The sequence below is a fragment of the Epinephelus moara genome, chromosome 13 (assembly GCF_006386435.1).
Source record: "Epinephelus moara isolate mb chromosome 13, YSFRI_EMoa_1.0, whole genome shotgun sequence".
Classification (NCBI taxonomy): domain Eukaryota; kingdom Metazoa; phylum Chordata; class Actinopteri; order Perciformes; family Serranidae; genus Epinephelus; species Epinephelus moara.
In genome coordinates, this window is record NC_065518.1 from 14,034,082 (window position 1) to 14,056,308 (window position 22,227).

The 22,227-nt window shown below is 40.1% G+C and overlaps 1 protein-coding gene across 10 annotated transcripts in view; it reads left to right on the top strand.

The window, feature by feature from the left end:
- The window catches only part of pax2b (paired box 2b), a 45,718-nt gene that overhangs the window by 13,190 nt on the left and 10,301 nt on the right, over positions 1–22,227 (top strand). For 7 of the 10 annotated variants that reach the window (XM_050060352.1, XM_050060348.1, XM_050060358.1 and 4 more), the window contains exons 6-7: positions 8,348–8,523; positions 13,346–13,460. The exons of 1 other annotated variant lie outside the window; for it this stretch is intronic. In XM_050060352.1, coding sequence (XP_049916309.1) covers positions 8,348–8,523; positions 13,346–13,460 — 291 coding nt within the window. The remainder of the gene's footprint in view (positions 1–8,347; positions 8,524–13,345; positions 13,461–22,227) is intronic. 2 more of the 10 variants (XM_050060356.1, XM_050060355.1) reach the window with 1 other exon arrangement.

Below are 22,227 nucleotides of genomic sequence, written 5' to 3' on the forward strand. Positions count from 1 at the left end.
ATATATTAGAATTTGCAATTCTGCAGAGAAAAGCTATTACCTCACAGATTAACATCCCAACTCCTCCACCCCCGCTGCTTCTGACACGGTGGGCTCCAGAAAAGACAAAGGAGAAGCTGCTCCTCTCAGGGTCAAATAAAAATCTGTCATACAGGATCTGATGTTTAAGTACAAATCTGCTTTCATGGATGTTTTTTGTTCACCTTCTTGTTATTAGTGAGCGTCTGAGTGAGCTGAATTGACCTCAGCAGACAGCTCGGAGGTCTGTTGAGAACATGCAGCGTCCATGAAGTGTGTCCAGGCCTTTCAAAGTCATATCACAGCGGCCTTTCAGAGCAGTCCACAAATTGCACAATCAGACCTGTAGACGACTCTTAATTTCAGCCATTCTGGCCGCTTTCTAGCTTTGTGTCGGGCTTTCTTCTTGATTTATGAGAGGAATACAGAGAGAGAGAAATTTCATGATAAGATGATCATCATATATTTCAAAAGCCAACAACAATAGCCAGTGGCAGTCAGAATGGATGTGATTCTGTGCTTCAGTAGCTGTTGAATTAATTATTTCTCATCTCTGAGCGTCATGAGGACTGAGCTGATGTGTGTGTGTGTGTGTGTGTGGATGGAGATGAGTGATGGAGCGGGCCACCGTCACACCCTGCTCTGTGTATCAGCATCTGTTATGGAGGTGTGGGGGGGGGGAGGAAGAATCAACACAGGAACTCAGAGCGCAGCAAAATGTCAGCACCTAAGTGCAACCTCCAAATTAGATTAATAAAGCCTTTAAAAGCTCAGGAACATCACAGCAAATGGATGGCCGACAGCAAGTTTCCAAAATGTTTCCCCTCTGAATCATCCCAGCAGGACACTGACGTCATTACCCGTCCACATGACGTAAAATTCTAACGTCATTAGATATATAAAATATCGTCAACACGAGTTTCATTCCAACAAACTTCCAACGTCTTTCTGACAGCATCTTGACATCCAGTACCGGCTGGGTTACGAGGAGCAGCTACAGAATACTTTGATTATTTTGATTTGTTTGTACTATAAATTGTCAGAATATACTTACACCACTTGTAATGTCTTCTCAGCTGGCTATCAACGTCATGAGACCTTGATATTTGGTTGAATTTAAATTGTGACACTGGGTTAACAAATTCAATGTCAGAACGTCTAATGCCAACGTCTATTTGACGATAAATGAATCACAATTTGCCTCACAGGGCTTTACAGCATACGGATATACATACAAGATGTGTTAAGCAACCAAAATCCAACATCTTCCAAACGTCATCTTGACATAGAACATTTAGTTGTGAAATATGGAGAGCAAAACCCATAAATGTCATAATGTTAATGTTCACACAACTTGAAATTCTAACATCATTAGAAATTGAAAATTTTGTCAACACAATTTTCACTCCAACCAAAATTTAATGTCTATCTGATGTCATACAGATTTCCGATGTCAGCCCCAGCTGGCACACAACTGACCTTCAATGTTGAAATGTGGTTGCAATTACTGTATGTCAGTTGTTGTTCCAACATTAAAACAACATTGAAACAACATTTAAATCTGATGTATGTAAAAAGGTTAACAAATTTCTCATGACTAAACACTGAAATTTCAGTAAGATCTGTTTCAATGTTGAAACAATGTTTAACGTTTATGAAACAACACTGTAAAATCAACATTGATTCATCTTTAAAAATAAAAACATAATTCAACAGTGACTCAGCCACAGTGCATGACGTTAGTTCAACAGGAAATAAACATTAGAATGCCCGCTGGGGCAAGATTATGAGGAATGGGGCTGCAGCTACAGAGTACTTTAATTACTTTAATTAGTTTGGCCTATTAAATGTCAGAAAATATTACAACTACTTCTCAAGGGCGTAGGTTTTGTTACAGCATTGTGGGGACACATGAAATGGGGAGTTTGGCGGTCCTCTGCCAGAAAATTCTGAGCATCAAACACTTAGTTTCCTGCAATCTATTGAATTTTTATGCACCAATCTGCTAGTTTCTGCATCAATTTATGTTGCAAATGGCCCTCTAATTTTGTCAAAATCAAAATCCTGTGCTTCTTTCATGTTTTCACTGGGGGTGACAAATAAAATATTGAGGGGGACATGTCCCCTGTGACCCCCTGAAATCTTCGCTTATGGCCAAAACATGCTCACCATAGCGCTAAGTGCTAAAACTGAACTACCAGGGTCAGATTCATAATCTTGTTTACTTATTTTTGAATCAGATATCTTCTGATTTAAATCATAATTTTGCAGATTTTAGATGGACTATTTAGGGTTTCAGCTGTGTTTAGAAAACCTGAAATATTTGAGAAGTTTGGCTTAATTTATTAAATTAACAAAAGAAAATAAGGGTCTGTAAAAAAAAAAAAAAAAAACTCGACACCACTGCTACTTTGTACGTCCTTGTTTTGTTTGACCAACAGCCCCAAAATCAAAAAAGTAAATTAATGTGTGACATAAAACAGAGAAAAGCAGCAAATTCTCACATTTGAAAAGCTGCAAACAGAAAATGTTTGGCCACTTTTTGATTAATCGATTATAAAAAAATGTTGTTGATTAATTCTCCATCAATTTAATCGTCCAATCCCTATAAAACACCAATCACACATCTCTGGTGATGCAGAACAAACATATCACAGCATTTCATTTATGTTTACATAATCAAAACATTCAATTAGACAGAACAAAATGCAGCTGAGTTCATCCAATTTGTTTTAATTTGATTTCATTTAGCCGAGAATTGAATCAGGCGGGAAATCATGGAGGTGTATTATTGTGAAATTCATAACAATGTGTTGAGGGAACGAGGGCGTATGTATGTTGACATGTTATTTAAACAAGGAGCCGACTGAGAGGGGGGGTAAGCTCATTCATCTGAGGGGGGCGTTCATGACCTCAAGGTGCCAGCTCACCTCCCCGCGCCTCCGACAGCAACTTAGAAACTCTGTTTTCATCGTGTCAAAAAAGTTAAACTTTCATTCTGAAAAGATTTTTTCTTCTATTGGAATCAGACCTTTAGTGTTATTTATGCTCAACGTGCTCTTCATTCATGATAACTGTTCTGTTTTTGTTTGGCGGGCAGTCACTCAGACTCACCCCCGGTCTCAGAGTTGCCTCAGCTAAAGCCTCCTGCTAAGGGTCGTGACCTCTGGGTGCCAAACCCGCAGAGAGGAGTCTGCTTTATAGAGCCGGTTATCTGATCTGATAGAGGCTGCTCCCTCGTTACCAGAGTGTTAATACAGACCGATGTCAAGATGAATACACTCAACTCCAGCGATGATCAATAAACGACCACAGAGCGGGACAAGCGTGTAACGCACCAACAAAGCCACTGTGGTCAAAGATTAGAATCACCGCTGCATAATGGGCACATTTGGAAACGTCCAAATAATGAACCTGACTTCTTGTGGCGACAAGTGCTTAAAGACACTTCACAGCAGCGGACAACAACTACAAATGTTTTACATTTTCTATTTAACACTAATTATTTGTGGCTTAATGAGCAAAAACCAAAGCTAAAGCTGAAAAAAACACAAGTATGTACACATTAATAATAATTTAACACTAAAAACTAAACTACTCTTCTTCATCAGGTCTGTGCAGGTGAAGTTTGATCACATTTGTTTGGCAGGGGCATCTCCTGATCAACATATGAAACAAACAACCATTTAAATATGGACTTTTTTTATTGGTTGAATTCTGATTTGTGAATTGAAATATCATTGCATCAGCCTTTTTTCAGTCATATTTGAGCACACACAAAACTCAAATCTCTGATGTGAAATGACCTGAATTCCTCTTACTTTGGAAAAAAAAGTGTTTTCATGTCTCATTTATTGTAAGAAAATGACAAGTCCTTCATATTAAAGTACTAAATATGCTGAATGCAACTTCCCCTCAGAATGACGCAGAAAAGTTTTGTTAAAAAATCATACACAGTTTTGGTTAGATAAACAAATGAATTGGTTCGGGTTAGGAAAAGGTTAAAATGACTACTTTGTTTAGATTAGGGGCGTTTGATGACATGGTTGCAAGATTAAAGGAAATGATTGTGGTCATGATTGAAAGACAAGACGCCAACACTGAGTCTTGGTAGGAACAGTTGACTTTCTTTGTTGACATTTTGTGGTTCTATGAAAACGTCCCCCTACTTCTTTTAAGTCTTTTTTGGGATTGTTGGCTCAAATACCTGATTTCACAGCAGCTTTTCTAAAAAATTGCAATTTATGTTGCAATGTTTTTAATCGTTTTTTGCGGGAGCGGGTGAAAATTGCAAAAACAGTTACAATTTGTTTTTCTGTATACTTGATTAAAAATCGAAGGCAACTCATTCCAGGCAGAATCAAACCACAATGTTCTGAGTTTGTGTTTTATACAACACTAACGGTGCATATTTAATCAAACTCACATTGATACTTTTAGCATGTGCAATAGATCTGGATGCAACAGCCTCTGTCTTGGTGATTTTACCTGTCTGTCGTCAACACGTTTCAAATGTTCTCCTGGTGTCATTTGCGGTAGAAACTGTTTGTGGAATCAATGACTTTTGCTTGAGTTCCACCTTAACGTTGCACACTGTTTACCCTTGTTTTGTTCAAAACATCAGGTTGCCTTGCATGGTCTTTAGCAGTAATTTCTGTTGGTAAATGTGAGACGTTCATGTTGCATGTGTCTGCATCTTTACAACCAGGAACAAGGAAGTGAGTTTGGTGATGTGCGGGGGACTGCTATGTTTGGTGAAACCTAGGAAACGATGTTTGGTCAAATATGTATAAGCTGCAGTGATTGGACAAAGTTGAAAGATCGCACAGAATTCACAGGAATTGGTTGAATTTGTTTTAATTGTTATGATCGCAACATCCTGCAGGAGCTGTCTGCCGATGGAAAAGACTTAAAATTTGTACGACTGCTAAAGGGCTTTGTCACTTGAACGAGAACAAATGTAGTCTTTAGGGAACTGATGCTATAGTTTTTTCGTGGTGGACGGTCTTGAACAATAATTAAGGATGCATGAACTTGATTTAAACTGAAAGGAGGCTTAATTACACATCTCTACATAAATGTTCTAAATGTCACCAGAATCATCTTCATCACCAAAACACAGTCGTTGCTGATCTGTCAGATGAGAGTCAGTAGCTGGGAGGACAGATGGGACTGTCCTCAGTCTGAGTGGGAGGAAGAGTGTGTAGGTTGACCCAGGATGGTTTGTCTTGTGTGTGGGAAGTGTATTCCTCAGTGGTGAATGACAAATATGGTGGCGGTGGGGGGCGGCAGGGTTGAGGGGGGTATTGATCAGGTGTTGTGGCTCGGGCCGGCTGATGGAAAGTAATTAATGACTCCATTTGCTTTGGAAGCAAAGAGAACAATTGAGTTTGATAAAGTGACAAGCAGCAGCTCGAGTAGGTGAAAACATGTTGAATATTCACCTCAAGAGTTCAGACGAGCAACAGATCAGGACCAAAATCAGAGCTGGTCTCATATAGCTTAAAGGAACAGTTCAACCTCTTTGTTTTTGTCTCATGGGTTGGGTGAGTCGTATCTGTGCAATAAATATGAAGCCACAGTCAGAAGTCGGTCAGTCTCAGAGCCCATCTGCTATCGGTCTGGCAACGTTTAGCCTCGGGGGGCAAAGTCCAATATTTTGGGGGTTCTGTCAGATCCAGCGAGTATCCGGGCCAAGACTTCCTCTTCCATGCGCCGGCAATGGTTTACACAGTCTCAGAAGCCATCAGTCTGACAACAATCTAGATACTGGGGAATCTCTATAAACAGATATCTGCATATGAATGCACATGAATTTAAACTAATGCTTATAAAAAGCTTTATCATCGTCAGACGATAGCCGATGGATTCTAAGATTGCATTTCGGCCATTGTGTATCACCTCTTTTGCTTTCCACATGGACTGTGTACCTGCACGCATTCAAAGCTTATTCAAACATGATTGGTCAAGACTACTCAGACTACAAACAGAAACCAGTACGCTTCCGGTACCAAAATCTTTATATGTAGCTATCTGTTTATAGAGATTAAAACGCCAGGTTCTGCCGCAGCTGCTCCTCTCATCCATCGATCTGATCTGATCAGCTCTGATCTGATTGACTGATCAATTATTAACCCTGCTAATCAAAGTCCATAAAGTCCTGCTGAGGAAAAATAAAGTCACGAAGAGCTCCACCTGTGCTGCATTCATGGACCCACAATTTAGAGAGGGGACACAAAATGAAACCAGAATGATACCAAAGGACACCAAGGAAAAAAGTTTGCCCACCTCCATACCCCCACCCCCTGGCATCAGCTACCATCATACATAGATTCTGATTCTGTGGGAACCACTGAACTATTCTTTTAAATTATCTTGTGTCCTTAAAAAAACATGTTTAAGCTGGATGACAAAGCATTTTTGAGATTATATGGCGGATTTGAATATTTAGAAGTACTCATGGTCTAAAGGTCAAAAGTGACGTACTCTCATACAACATGGAAAATTTCTCATAAATATAAGGAAACATGAGAGTAAAATTTGGATTGAGATTAACCGAAACCTCAAGTCAAGGTATCTACTGTTACCAAGTGCCAGTGATTTCTTACCCCAAATTTAAAATCTGTTTACCTTACCTTACGTACGTTTAAAGGTAAACAAGTAAAATGAGGACAGGGATTACTGCGGCACTAAAATCTGATACAACAGCCATGACTGAAAGAACCACAACTGCAGATAAATTTAAACAAAGGCTAATAAAAAGCTTTGTCATCGTCAGACAACAGCCAACAGATTCTGAGATTTCATTCTGGTCATCGAATTGCATTTCCATTACTGTGCCACTAAAATCTGATACAGCATCCATGACTGAAAGAATAATGAGTGCAGATAAATTTGGCAGATGCCTTAGATTTTTATAACGACATTGACGAAGAAACGAAATCCACCATATTGTGGCCAAAACCCAATCAACCTATTAACATCAGTATTGGCACCGATAACGATACGACATATTGGATCAGTGTATTGCATGTAAATATGTCCCGCATTTATCTGTGCAGTGAAAACAGAATGAATAGTTAGCAAGATATTGTTGGCAAACTCGTGATATTTATTGCTCTACGTTTTTGCAGCTATCAGCACAATTTCAGGTCAAACACACTCCCCCACACACACACAGCCACACACACACACACACACACACTCTTTTATAGCTCCTTGACGGGAGAGTTGGGTTCATCCTCTGGCCTCAGCCGGTGAAAAAAGGTCAAGCAGCAGAATAGAATGGCAATAACCCTCCCAAATGGTACTATCACACAGACATGATTGATCAATTGAATTCCATGGCAGAGAAAAATGTGGGATTAAGTAGAGTATTATACGCACAATGAGTTGAGGCATGATGTTCATTTCAAGTTCATTTCAGCTCCCTCTTGCCACCAGATCAGGCAATCAATAGGGGCCTTGCATATCATATATCACTACTCTCCCACTGAGGGGAGAACATAATCTGCCGCAAATTTAGAATGACAGATTTGTAAGGGAGCTGAAGCTTTCTGGGATCCGGGGAGGAGACCTACAGACACTGCAGCCAGGAGAGGTGGGGGGGGGGGGGGGGGGGGTGATGGAGGGAGGGAGGGGAAGAGGGAGGGAGGTATGGTAGGATGGTCTGTAAAGGCTTTAAAGCGTTGCACACAAGTGACAACGGGAAAAGCTAAGGCATCCTTCTCCCAACAGTCAGGTAATCAGGTCAGGAGTCGGGAGAAAATTCCTGTGTTTGGAGAGCAGGATGATTGAACCAGACTGTACAATTTTATTCAGCCTCTTGTCCTCCGCCGCTGTTTCCAAATGGAACCACCACACTCGCAGAGAATGAAAGCAGTATTGAATTGTGAAAGGGAAATTGTGCTTTAAAAAAACTGCTCTTGATTTCAGCGAGCACCAAGAGGGTTTTGGGGAGGAAAAAAAATCCTCTAGCTGGAATGAAAATGGGCTAGCTGCTGCTTTCATTAGTATACATGCTTGCCACAACATGTATATATTTGCAAGTGATGGTGATCCATCAATTACCAGAGGGCTCTCAGATCATGATGGTGTTACTGTGGCGGTGGGTGGGGGGGTGCAGGGAGAAACCTGTGTGATGTAGCCAGTGGCTCACTACAGCCATTAAGGAATGGGAAAACCTGCACACCATCCCTTTCTGTCCTCCTCAGATCCCCCACAGAGGTGGTACAGAAAAATACATGAGGAGAATATAAAGTGCTATAGCTTGAAGTGAAGGCCAGCTTCCCGGGGTCAGTGTCTCGATTGTTGCTCTTTCTTCTTGTAGATGGTTCAGATGGTTCTGGCCCAAACAGTGATTCTCAGGGTAGTGTGGAGAGTTTACGGAAACACCTTAGGGCAGATGCCTTCACCCAGCAGCAGCTGGAAGCATTGGACCGGGTCTTTGAACGCCCCTCGTACCCTGACGTCTTCCCAACATCGGAGCACATCAAACCTGAACAGGTTAGTAGCACTGAAACACCTCTGCTCTTTCTTCACATGCAAGTTAACACACCCAAACTGTGAATGTGATGATACCTGAAATGACCACGACCTCTGAACACTGCATTACGTAATGGTGACATGTACTGTGTTGAAATGACATGGTGGTGGTACTGATGGGTTCAGGCACTAAAACTGCTTGATTAGGTTTAGAAAAATCTTGAGTTTTCAGTTAAAATAAGAATGTATGTTATGTACAGGGCGGCACAAATACTTGGTTAGGTACGTTTGTTACATACAAAGCAGCACAGTTGTGTTAAAGCACCAAACCTGCTTGGTTAATTGAAACAAATATCGTATTTTAGATTAAAATAACTATGTTTGTTAAGGACAAAGCGGCATGGTAGGAATTAGACACCAAAATCATTGGAAACGTTCAGAAAGAGATTGTGTTCTCAGCTAAAATAACTATGTTTGTCACGTAAAGGGCGGCATGGTTGGGTTTAGGCACCAAAACTACTTGGTTAGGTATAGAAAAAGTTTGTGTTTTCGGTTAAAATAACTAGGTCTGTTATGGCCAGAGTGGAATGCTAGGAATTACGCACCAAAACTACTTGGTTTGATTTAGAAAGAGATTATGTTTTAAGTTTAAACATCTCTGTTTGTTATGTACAGGGTGATTCGGTTGGGTTTAGGCACCAACACTTCTTGGTAAGGTTTAGAAAAAGATTGTGTTTTTGGTGGAAATAGCTACTTTTGGTATGTACAGGGTGGCATGGTCAGATTTAGGCACCAAAATGCTTGGTTGGTTTAACAAAATATTGTATTTAAGGTTAAAATAACAATGTTTGTTACGGACAGAGTGGCACGCTAGGAGTTAGGCACCAAAACTACTTGGTTAGGTTTAGAAAAAGTAACTACATTTGTTATATACAGGGTAATACCGTTGGGTTTACCGTTGGTTAGTTGAAGAACAGATCGTATTTTAGGGTAAAATAACTACATATGTTGTGCACAGGATGGCACAGTTGGATTTAGGCACCAAAACTACTTGGTTTGGTTTGGAAAGAGATTAAGTTTTTAGGTAAAGTAACTACGTTTGTTATACACAGGCCAGCACGATTGGGTTTATGCACCAAAAATACTTGGCTAGATTTGAACAAAAGATCATATTGACCGTTAAAAAACTAGGTTTCTCACACACAGGGCAGCACAGTTGGGTTTAGGCACCAAAACTGCCAGGTTAGGTGGTTTTGGTTAAAATAACTGCGATTGTCACATTCAGGGCAGCATGGTTGGGTTTAAACACCAAAACTACTTAGTTAGGTTTGGAAAAAGATCATGTTTTTCATTATAATAACTAAGTTTGTAACATGCAGGATGTAAGAACATCATGAAAGCACAAAAGTATGTAAAGGACATACGTATATCAAGTACTAGGTGAAAGTCCAGTGTTTCTTCCATAAGTAAGTACGTAAAGGACGTAACTTGTGAAGTAAAATAAGTCGAAGTTGACTTTTAGTTTCACACAAAACACAAACAGCATGTTCAGAGTAAAAGTACGGTGTAGCTGTAACCCATCCACCACCCTGACCTCCTCCCTAAGCGGACATTCTCACTCTTTATACTGCCTATGGGGTCATTACATCACCACCGCCCACTGCATGGCATTACTGAACCAAGGAATTTGTATGTCCACCAAAACCAAGGATCCTACCTGCCTTTCCATTGGCATTCTTATTGTAGTGCCAGCCTGTAATTTCAACACAATACATGCCACCACCATGTAATGCGGCGTGAAGAGGTCCTGGTCATTTCACATATTTCTGTACAACCAGGCTATGATTCAAACACACGCACACAAAAAGCACCTTTGTCACAAATATTCCCATACCCAGAAAGCTAATTAAACAGACGTCTGAGATGTCTTAGCACTGGATTACAACCAAGCATGTATAATGCTGGAGGGATCACCAGGAAAACTCCCACACACTATTGATTTTGTGATGAAAAACACATTCCTTGTATCCCCTATAATTGAGAATAACAGTAAGGCAACATGAAATTAATCAATACCTAGATTTTTCCACATTTTTGTGCGGTGTTATTCAACCGCTGCTTCTTGCCTTTGTTGTTTATTTTCCAATTCTGTGTCACATTTTGATGCTTAATGACTGACACAGTCTCTGAGGCTGCCATTATTGTAACATGTATTCACGAAATGGACGTATGAAAGCATGTATTCCTGCTCCTTCGTTCTGATATTAAAACCACACTCGCCATCCATCCTCATTTCAAAAATTAAGAGGCATTTGGGGACCAGCCACCCCCCACGCCAAACCGACAGCCACAAACCACCGCTTATTAAAAGCTCTGGGCTTATTACAATGGATAACCTTTATTTACTTTCATTATACTATTAAACAACAAGAGACTATTAATTTCTCCCACCGAACTACAAGTCGGACCCATAAAGCAAAAGCAGTCGCCTAATTGAGTTCATTTTAATTTCTCTCCAATCGGGGCGAATTACGCAGGTGATAAATCAGTGGGACAGGCCTCACCTCCAGAAGAGGGCCTAATTTGCAGCTAATTACAAAACTGATTTCTACTGGAAGATCAATACCAAAACGAATTGGAAATGACTTGCAATCACAAAGAGCGTCAGGGAGAGTATTAAAAGGCAGAGGGAAAGGGGTTAGACTAAAAAAGAGGGCAAGTAAGGAAAAAAAGGAGGCCAAGAACAGTCTAGAAAAATCAGGTTTAATTTAATGCAATATTAATCAGAGCACTTTCCCTTTCATGGGTGCCTCAGGTTTTTTTTTTTTTTTGTGGCCCTATTAGCCAGTGTCTGGGTTCTGTAGCGAGGCATTAAAAACCCATTCTGGAGATGCAAAACTCAATGGATTCACCCCTCCCACACTTCTGCTAGCCATTTGGTCATCCCTTTCAGACCTATCTTTTCAGTTTTCCCCCTTCTGCCCTTTATCTGCATGATAAAACGTCTGTTTGGCGTCTGAAGCCTCCGAGAATAGAGGAAAACATCCGACATTGTGCCAGTGAACAGTTGTAGCAGACAATTAGAGTTTATCGGTGATAGTGGCAGACAAGAGCGGGGTCACGGGCGTCCCCCTGTGGGAGCGCGGCCCACTGAGTCACTCAGGCTCACACTGGGCTTTGGACAAACATTGTCAACACTCAGACTCCGGAAGTCTCATCTCATTAAAAAAACCTGCTAGCATCTGCCATGAGTGTCTTTTAGCGGATTTACAAAAGGGAACATGACGATGAGGGACAAGCTGGGAAGAGATTATTTTTAGATTTAGTTGTTGTTGTTTTTTTAATTAAAGGGTCAGTTCACCTAAATAAAAAAAGAAACACTTGGATTTATTTGCATCTAAAGAGACGTAGCTGTGCATGTATTTACTGGAGCTACTTTCTACTCAGGAAACACACTTCTGTTGACTATCCAGGACACTTTTGGGCACCAAATGAAACCAAGGGTGTAGGTTTGGTCTCAATATTGGGGGTGACACATATAAAAAAGGGGATTGGGGATCCTACACCAGAAAATATTGAGTTTCAAACACTTAATCCTCCATTTTGATGATTTTTCATGCACCAATTTGTGCCTTTCTGCATCAATTTAGGGTGTAAACGTCTTTAATTATATCAAAGTAAAAGTCCTCTGTTACTTTCATGTTTTTATTGGGATGGGGGAAAAAATGCACATCCGTCCACCCTGAAATCTGCAACTCTGACTAAAAAATATTGTCTGTAGCAAAAATTTTAACCACCCAAAGTTGGCATCAAATGCTTGGTCAGAATTGTAGTCTAGTTAATTTGTTTTTTTTGAATCAGATATCTTAAGATTTAAATCATAATTTTGCAAAATTTAGACAGACTTTTTGGGGTTTCAGCTGTGTTTAGAAAGGATGAAACATTTAAGAAGTTTGGCTATATCTGTTAAATGAACAGAAGGATTTTGTAAAATATAAATAAATAAATAAAGTACTTAAAAAAGTATTATTTTGTTATCGGTACCTGTATCAAAAATTTTATTTTGTTTTTAATTTTAATAATAATACAATGTAATAGTTAATAATTCTATTTTTTTATTAAAAATGTACATTTAAAAAAATAAATAAAGCAGCAGAAATGCATTTATTCCATTCACCACTGTTAAAGTAGTGTTGAAATGGAAGATTGTGAGATCTCGAAACCTGAGCACATAAAATTACTTGCATCACGAAACACTGCTTTTGTTAAAAATATGTGGGTTTTTTAAATATGATTTGGCTGAACTAGTCCTTTAACACAACATCTGAATGCACACAAGAAGCACAAACACTCAAACAGCTACATGGCCACAAAAAGTGCAGGTTGTACAAGTGATTCTATTCAGAGATAAGAGGTAATGAAATTTAAAGGTGGTTTCGACTCCAAATTAAAAGCAAAACGCAAAAAAAGAAAAAAAAAAAAAAGGTGAATGGTGTCTCTCAAACAGGGGCCACATGGTGAGCCTGTAACAAAGCAGAACTGCTTTCTCCCTTGGCTGATCAGGGGTAGGACTGCAGTCAAGCACAAAGGGCCAGCTGACGCCTTGGCTTTTCACTCATCTCAAAATCCCACTTCCTCTCAGACAATACCAAAATACATTCATGATATGCTTGAACTGCCACCCTGCAGCTTGAACACACACACACACTCACACACACACAATGCGCTCATACAAATTTATACTCGCACAGGCCTGTGTGGAGCGCTTAATGGAGGAGGAGAAGGGAGGATTTCCATCTTGGTATTGTTTGGTTGTGTAATGATTCAACTGTCCTTTTCCCAGGCTAATGAGTACTCGCTCCCTGCCCTGAATTCCAGCCTGGACGAAGTCAAGCCCAGTTTATCCTCTAGCGCCAACCCAGACCTGGGCCCCAGCGTGTCGCAAAGCTACCCTGTAGGTAAGATCAAGTGCCATACAGTACGCCTTTATGCTGCCGAGCCACAGCTTCAGCTGAGGGGGATTTTAACAGTGTAAAAAGATCGAGGAAAAACAATGCTTGTGCAATTTGACAAAAGAAAATGTGATAATAAAAGCAAACCAAAAAGTTAAGTGTGAAGACTTTTTTAATACCGTTTCACTCTGAGCTGAAAAGGTGGTACAATGGTGCGATAAAAGCTTAGCAGCTGTCCTCCGTCTGGTTCTTTGCTGAGCAAGCAGGGCGATAAGAGAGATTGTGGGGTGGGGCAGGGAGGGGGCGAGCTGTTCAGTCACCGCTGGACAAGGACCTTTGGGTGTCAGCACATCAGAACTATGACTGTGTATCAGAGCAAGGTCTCGCAACGAAAAAAAAAACAAGAGAGGGCCACCATGCAGGACTGACTGCTTGTTGGCTGCTGCTGTGTTGCTCCTGTGATTTGTTCGCCGGGAGACAGTTTGTGTGTCTCAAAGCACGAGTAATGTGCCTCGGTAAATACGCTCTGGCATTTTCTGCCGCCTAACTCTAACACCATGATCATTTATTTCGCCCTCCTATCTCTCTCTCCCCCCCCCTTCTCCTCGTCGTCTCCTCTCCTTGTCACAGTTAATGACTGCCTGGCTAATTGAAATATTGTTTCGTTGTTGCCGTGTTATTACCAAGAAGAAGGTTAAGTTTACTGAAAGTTTACGATGACTGTCGGGGGCCCCGAGATTAATATACAGAGCTTTTATTAAAATTCATATAATTATGCAGCAGCCATCAAAGGCAACGAGTTCTGCGTGGGGGAGGACAGGGTGATTGAAAATTGCTGCGGCCCCCCTTCTCAAATGATAGCCAAGCGGCCTTATGAGAAAAGAAAGGGCCCTTTTCTCATTAATATGTGGGAGGTAGATTTCCCCTGTAAGGCTGGCCTCCTGAGAAGAAAGGTGTGTGTTTGTCCTTTGTGCACCGATGGCCCCCGTAGAAACGCAGGCCCCGGTTGTGCAGGCGGCTTTGTTTGCACCTGGGATATTTTAGATGGTCTCTGCAGACTGGAGAGGGTCTCCTTACTGCTTTACAGGTGCAAAGAGACATGTAGAGGAAGAAAGATGGGATTGTATGCATACTAGTGTGTGTGTGTGTGTGTCTGTGTGTGTGTGTGGATGCATGTGAGAGCACATGACTTGCTTTGGTGGAAAGGCAAAGGTTTTGTTTCAACATTGGGGAGGAAATGGGAAGTTTGGGGGGTAAATTTTGAGCATCAAACATTTAAAGGAACAGTGTGTAAGATTTATGGGTGTGAGGAGTGCAGATTGCAACTAGCGGAAACTTCTCCCGGTTAGAATTCCTTCAGTGTTCATTGATCAGGAAGTTTTTACCAGGAGCCGAATTATTTAGAGAGGTCTTTTCCTCTCTAAAACAAACAGACTGTGTAATTTAAACCAGTAAACACACTGAATAAAGCAGTTTCACGTTACAAATCGGTGTTTCTCCTACCCTGTTTGGCATGCTACAGACAGCACCTGCTAATGTGTGCTCAAATTTTTCCGCGGATAACTTAAGATCCAAACGTTCAGGAGGTTTTTACCAGAAGCCAAATTTTCCACAGAGGTCACTTCCTCTCAAAAACAAACGGACCCTGGGTCTCATTTATAGAACAAAGCGTCGGTACAATACTCAAAATGTACGTACAAACAAAAGGCAAAAATGGTTAGTGCCAAAAATATTTGATATTTTCCCGTTTCTAAAATGTTCGTAAGCATGGGTCAAAGTTTCTCACATCAAGTTTATTTTTATACATCACAACTTTTGCCTGGGAAGTGGCGTACGACACATTCAGGCCTCGTTTTGTGCGTACGCAGTGTTTAGAAAAAATTAGAAATGATAATTTAAACCAGTAAAAAAAAAACACTGAAAAAAGCTGTTTCATGTAAAAAACAAAGAAACAATGCTCTCATTGCAAATACGAATGGCCCTTTCTAGAGCAAGTGTTTGGTTTGTCTGTTCTGGGCTACTGTAAAAACATAGCGGTGCAACAGGGCATAGGAAAAAAACACTCCCTATGTAGAAATAAACGGCTCGTTCTAAGGTAACGGAAACACAACAATTCTTATTTTAAGTATATTATACACTACGGAATATATTACATTTCATTTCTGCTAAAATATCCCCCTAAATCCTACACACTGGACCTTTAATTTTGTGCCTTTTCTGCATCCGTTTACAGTAGAAATGTCTTTAATTACATTTAAATACCAGTCCTGTGATACTCTCATATTTGTATTGGGGTGGGGATAAATGCACACATGGTAAATACTGAGTCCCCTGCACCTTTTCTAAAATCTAAGCCTGTGCTTTTGTGTTATAAGTTTATCCCATGCCCTTTCTGGTGGCAGAGAAATAAAGCATACAGAGGTCAAACTAATGGAACAAACATCACTCTGACTTCCACTTGGTAATTAGTATTTGGTTAGTGGCTCCTCTGCTTGGTTTTCCCTCAGTGGCTCCCTGTGTGGATATTAGGTGATATTCAGGTGTGTGGTCTCTCTAATGGCTGAGTATTACAGTTTACTTGGCAGCGATAAGCCTACCAGAGGAATTTTAAGCCATGCAAAAAGTAGTAAATTATCTGCAGTATTTAGGCCGAGATCCAATTTCAAATTAATTGTGTCTTTACGGGGGAAAGAACTGGAGATTATGTTCATCCTTAAAATGTTTTCCAACACCAATTAAAACGCCTGCAGTTATTGATCTTGTTGATTTTATGTCCTGGAATTTGCATAATCTATTAAAAATGAATGATTCATGAAGTGCTCATTGCCAGAGATCGGGATTCTCAGTGAACTGAAAGACTTGAGAGATAGAAATCTTTTGTGTCCTCTGCTTATCCTATTAAGGCTCAGAAGTACCTGCAAAGCAGGCTCAAATAAGAAAGGGATTTAAGGGCATTGTGCACATCATCGAAATTCAGAGGCAAGAAGCCACTTCCATTAAAACAGTTTTTTCTCCCTCCCTCTCCTCCACATTAATGCTGTATTACCTGCTAAATAGTCCCTCTTACCCCATAAAAACACCAAAGGGTTCCATGAATATGTGGATAGGACAATTGCATATTGTGAGGTAATTTCTATTGTTGATATGGGAAGTAATTTCTTTGATGAATTCCCTTCGAGAGATGGATTTCATCTCAAGTGCTTCTTATTCTTGTTCATTCGAACTGCTTAAAATTCAAATAGTGTGAGCCGTGGGTGAATTTATGAATAGCAGAAGGAGGAGCTCTGAACTTTTATGTGTATTTTGAGAAATAAATGGAGAGATGGCCTTGATACGGCCAATTGTCCACTATTTCTATAGAGAGTTTCTGTATTTCCTGAAATTAGTCAGAGCCCACCTGTTTTCTTGATGGTGCTTCAGACTGAAGAGCCATAGCCGAGCGCCGAGCGGATTCCCTTGAGCACTCAGTGGGAGTTTTACACATCTCCACTCAGTGACTGCATACTGAAGACTCTTTAAACATATTCCCTGCTGGGCCTGTTAATGGAGGCCTCCGAAGGCTTAAAGCTCCCGTGTCAATGACACTTTTTCCTCCTCGAGCAGCTGCTTCTGTACGCTCCCGTCAGCTCTCTAAACAAAACTTCACCCAGCAAATAAAACTATCCACACTTAAAGGGACAGTTCACCGTCTTACCTGTAGAGCTATAGAGACGTCTGCCTTTTCTCCAATACAATGGAACTAGATGGCACTTGGCTTGTGGTGCTGAAAATGCCGAATTAACTCAAGATAATCAGGGGGTTTACATTAGCGTGCATATGCTGTCTTTTTTCTCGGTACCACGTGTAGTTATCCAGCAGATGAAAGTATCAATAGCCAAAATGTGCGGTGGGAAATATGGCAAATAAATAAATAAATTCATTAATAGCACACTAAATAGCCGAGTATTGTATACCTCTGACATATGTTGCCAAGAAAACTTACAAACTTAAATATAAACGTACACTTTGTAGGCTAGATTTTAGACGTATCTATTTATCCACTGAAGCTGTACAGAGTGTGTCCCTGCCTCTTCAGAGCATACGCCACATACATAGCCGTCATGGTCTTCCTCTTAGCCTGCTCGGTATAGTTAGGTGACCACATCATGGATCACATTCTCAAGGAAGACCTTCAACACACCATGGGTCTCCTTGTAGATCAAACCGGAGATACACTTCACTCAACCATGGTTAGCCAGACCATTGATAGTGGGTTTGATGATTTAAATTTGTCTCATTGTCGTTTAGCTCTTTAAAACATGTTCGGTAGTTGTTCTACATGGCTGGAATTCTGGAGTATTAACAGCCATATTGGCCGTCGAATAAGATGTCCTGCGTAAACCCTGAAACCACAGACAATGTTGTGAGCAGTGTCATGTAGGAACTATTTTCTTTCTACCAAATTACACCCGCCAACTGTATCAATGTGCAGAAGGAAGCATACATCTACTGCTAAACTAAGGAATGGTTTCTTTCCCTGGGCTGTAAGAACACTAAACAAACAATAATCATGTGCAGCATCTACACTGTGCAACATTTTAGCCGCTGTCTTTTATTGTTTTTACTTATTTTATCATTTGCTATTACAGCTATTATATGGCTGTGTGTATGTCATGTTTAAGCTGGTTGTCTTGTTTTATCTGTTTTTAAAGCACCAATGGAGTGGCACCTGTAATCTCATCATTTCCATCTATTCTATTGCTAGCTCACCTAGCACCACTGATGAGAAGGACACCATTAATGTTTACATCTCACGCTGTCATGAGCACAAGCTTCTGATGTATGAGTAGATGCACTGTTCCTTCTGTGCGGTGATACAATTGGCTGGTGTAGTTCAGTAGAAAGAAAATAGTTCCTACATGAAACTGCTCACAATAAGGTCTGTGGATTATTGCTGTTGAGTTTTTCCAAATGTGTTCTTCGGCTCTTTGAGCACCACAAGCTGAGTGCCATTATAGTGGAGAGAAGACAGACAACTCTATGGCCAAAATCTTCAACACTCTGCAACTCAAACCAAAACTATCTAGACTGATACACAGCACTACAGGTAAGAGGAAAAATATGCAGTTTTGATTTTGGGGTGAACTGTCCCTTTAACATTCAATTAAGGTGAGTGAGTGCTCTCAGGCTGAACTACACAGAAAGCATCAGGACCTGCCGTTGTCCAGTGAGCAGCGAGCAAAGATCAGACAGCGAACCTGCCGTAAGTGATGTGTGGCCTCATGACAAACCGCTCGCCCGTCTCCCCACAGGGGGAAACGCGGGCCCGGGCTCCGAAATTAATGCTTATTTCGTCTTCACAAAAGCAAACTAACCTTTGAGCACACATTTGATAATGAATGACTTTCAGCCGGTGTTTGGGGAATTAAAGCAATTTGGCTCTCCAAACATTCTTTACTTAGTTGTAATTAATTAGGGTGCTGAGATTTTTTGGCTTGTGATAAATTGCCCCATTCTGCATATAGCCTAGAAAACGGAGGTCAAAGATTTTTGGTTGTTGTTGTAGCAAACATGAAGGTGTCCCTGTCATGCTAAATTTAATACTCTTGCAAGCAAAAGAGTCATTCACAAATGACTTTGTTCCTGTGCCAAATAAAGAGAAGGTCATCTTGCTTTTCTGTTTGTGTTTTAAGAAACGGAGTTGATGTTAATGCAACAATAATAGTTTCTTGTCACGTTGTTGTGGGTTGACTCATGAATCTTTGTCTTCTTGTTGCATGATGTTTTCAGCCACTCTGTGTAGTTCAGATTAACCAGCAGTGTTGTCAGTACGCTGTCATTTCTTCTCAGTTTGTCAAATACCTGCAGCAGAAACACAAGACTCAAACAATCCTGTCTGTGAAAATCAGATATTTCAAGGCCAACTAAAAGCAGGAAATGCTGTGTTCCCCGCTCAGCGGCGACTGTTACGAGCCACTTCTCAAATTAAGACAGAAATCAACAGGCTTTTGTAACAGCAAACCAAAAAATCTTTGAATTGATTTTCGCAGGGGAAGAAAAAAAAAAAAAAAGAGGGCAGGGGATAAATAAATAGCTTGATTTGCTGGCGTTCAATCTAAGGGGACTGTCAGAGGAAGTAGACAATATAAAGAAGCCCATCTTTTAATGAGAATCTGGACACACATCTCTGTTGTAAAAACAACAAAGGCTAGGAAGCAGCTAATGAGGCTATCATTGCTGTACAGAGAGTTCTCCGAACTGGCGCCTCTCAGAAAGAGGGCTTTAAAGGGGACATAAAGCAACAGTCACAGAGCTGCTGGCGGTCACTGCCAACTGTATCCCGGAATACACAAAAACGGGATCCACAGAGGCCGCGATTATTATCATTATTATTATTGTTATTAGAGTCAACATGTGATGGGAAAGACTGAAGCTGGTGGCAATAGGCTGATCTCTTACTGTGTAATACCAACCTTTAAAGAACATATTCTCTACATCTCCAATCGTTTGCTTTTGTATAGTGAAAAAAAATGAAGCAGAAAAACACCAAAATGTGTTTTATTGTTGCTATTTAAGGTTAAAATGAAGATTGAGTCTCCAGTGAGAGTTAAGTTGACAGTATTGATGCCCTGATTCAACACCCTGGATCGGTATCAGGGCTAATATTGATCAGGTATTGGCTAGAAGTGACCGACCCACATTAAATTAAGTTTCTAAGCCATTTGCCAATGTTATAAAAGTATAAAAAAAATGCAATTTTATGAACCTCCTACAAAAATTTTGTAAAATTTGCACAAACATTAATGGAATTTGGTGTGTGAGAGTAAAACCTACAACCTCAGGACCTCAAAACTGATCAGTTTCACCAGTAAGACAAACAAAATCTGATTAAGGGCTGCTAGATATGCAAGAAAATTACATTGCCATTATTTTGACAGATATAATGGCAATATGAATCGTGATTTGAGTGGGAGTGGTAATTTTCGCATTTCATTTTCACCAAAAAAGGAAGAAAAGAAAATGATGACTGTGACTTTTGCAGGGTCTGTATCAGACAAGCATGTTCCTTTACATCTTGAATATGATTTATAGTCCAGGGAATCTCTGTCGCATCAAAATGCTTCTTTTATACTGTTATTTTGTGGCACATTTTCCTTCAACAAAACGTTGCAGCTCCTGCTATTTGGATAATATTTGGATTAATTGTGCAGCCCTGATCTGAATCAGTATCTGAAGAGGAAGAAGAAGTAAAAATAAAAGTAAAAACTGTTCTTGCTACATTTAAAAGAGATCAGACTTGATGTTTCCCCTCAGACTGCGCAGTAAAGGCAGAGAGATCCTGCGCTCATTATGTATTTCATCTCTTTGAGGCGAGGTAATGAAGAGATAAGAGTATTTACTTTTATTAAACATGTACGACTGCTGTAGCTGCTGCAATGATAATGAAGAAAAGACCTGGGTCAGTGTTTGCTGAGACAGTTAGACAATAGTTACCAATGTCTACACACACACACAATGGCCTCACCCCTGCCGGACCCCCCACCTACAGTACTCCCACGGCTCCCTTTGACTTATGTGCACTGGCTTGTGGCTAACTAATTCTTATTATAAATGAAAGGTCCGGCATGACCTCACTCTTCTCTGTAAAGCTCTTTAACTCCGCAGCCCTCCAGTCTCGGCGCTTTAACCAAAAGTCACATCTCAGCAGGCCTCGTACAATGCGCCGATCAGTGCAGAGATTTGAAAATAATAGAGAGCAGGAAGGCTGAATAGTTTCATTATTGCACGATACATAATCACGAATGGAAGAGTCATTTTTTTCGGCATGTGTTTCAAGGCAGAATTTGCTTCGAAATAGATTTCCCGTATGTATTTTCGGTAATATTGTGACTTTGCTGCTCAACCAAAAACAGAAAAAATTATTCAGAGTGACAAACTTGGAGTTGCTCCACAGACAGCCAATAGCAACTCCTGTGACTCTGTGACAACAGGATGGTGTTTCTATTAACATACAGGCACATTTTCTGATGCAGAAGTGGAAGATTTGCATTAAAAAGCTTTTTTAGTAGTAGTATAAGTAGTATTTAGATTATAGATTTAAGTAGACGCAGCACTACCACAATGAAAAACACATCATTACAAGTCCTGCATTAAAAGTTTAAATGAATAGATTTGCAGAAGTCTTTTGAGCAAAATGTACTTAAAGAGTAACTTCAGTGTTTTTGCAACGTGAACCCTGTTTTCGCATGTTTCTGTGTCTACGTAGGAACAATAATTTTTGAAACTGGTCCAAGATTGAGAGAAAGGGCTGCAGGCTGCAATGCAACTTTTCAGGGCATTTGTGCACCCTCAATTATACAGCTGCTAAAAGTGCTTTTTTTTGCCACTGACAGGCTCTGATTATCATTTTAAGTGTCTGAGAAAATTCTGGAAAGGATCCTACAGAGATAGACCATTTTCTTAAAGAGGAAGATAATTTTTGTTTAACTAGAAACAGCCCTAAAATCCCCAAACTCACCAAACTTCATTTAAATAAACAGTAATTTAAGTGTGTATAAAGCAGCATATTGGATTAATTCACGGTTTGTTTTAACCCAACCAGAGATGGTGAGTTTTATTTTGTTTCTGTTGACTTTGAATGAAGCTAAGATGCTAAAATTAGCAATGCATCATATTCTATTAACAAATTATACAATATATATGTATGTGACATCTTAATATGCAAAGTAATTGTAGCTCTGAAGAGATTTAGAGGAGTAAAAAGTGCAATAATTCATAAATATATTGGAAAAAA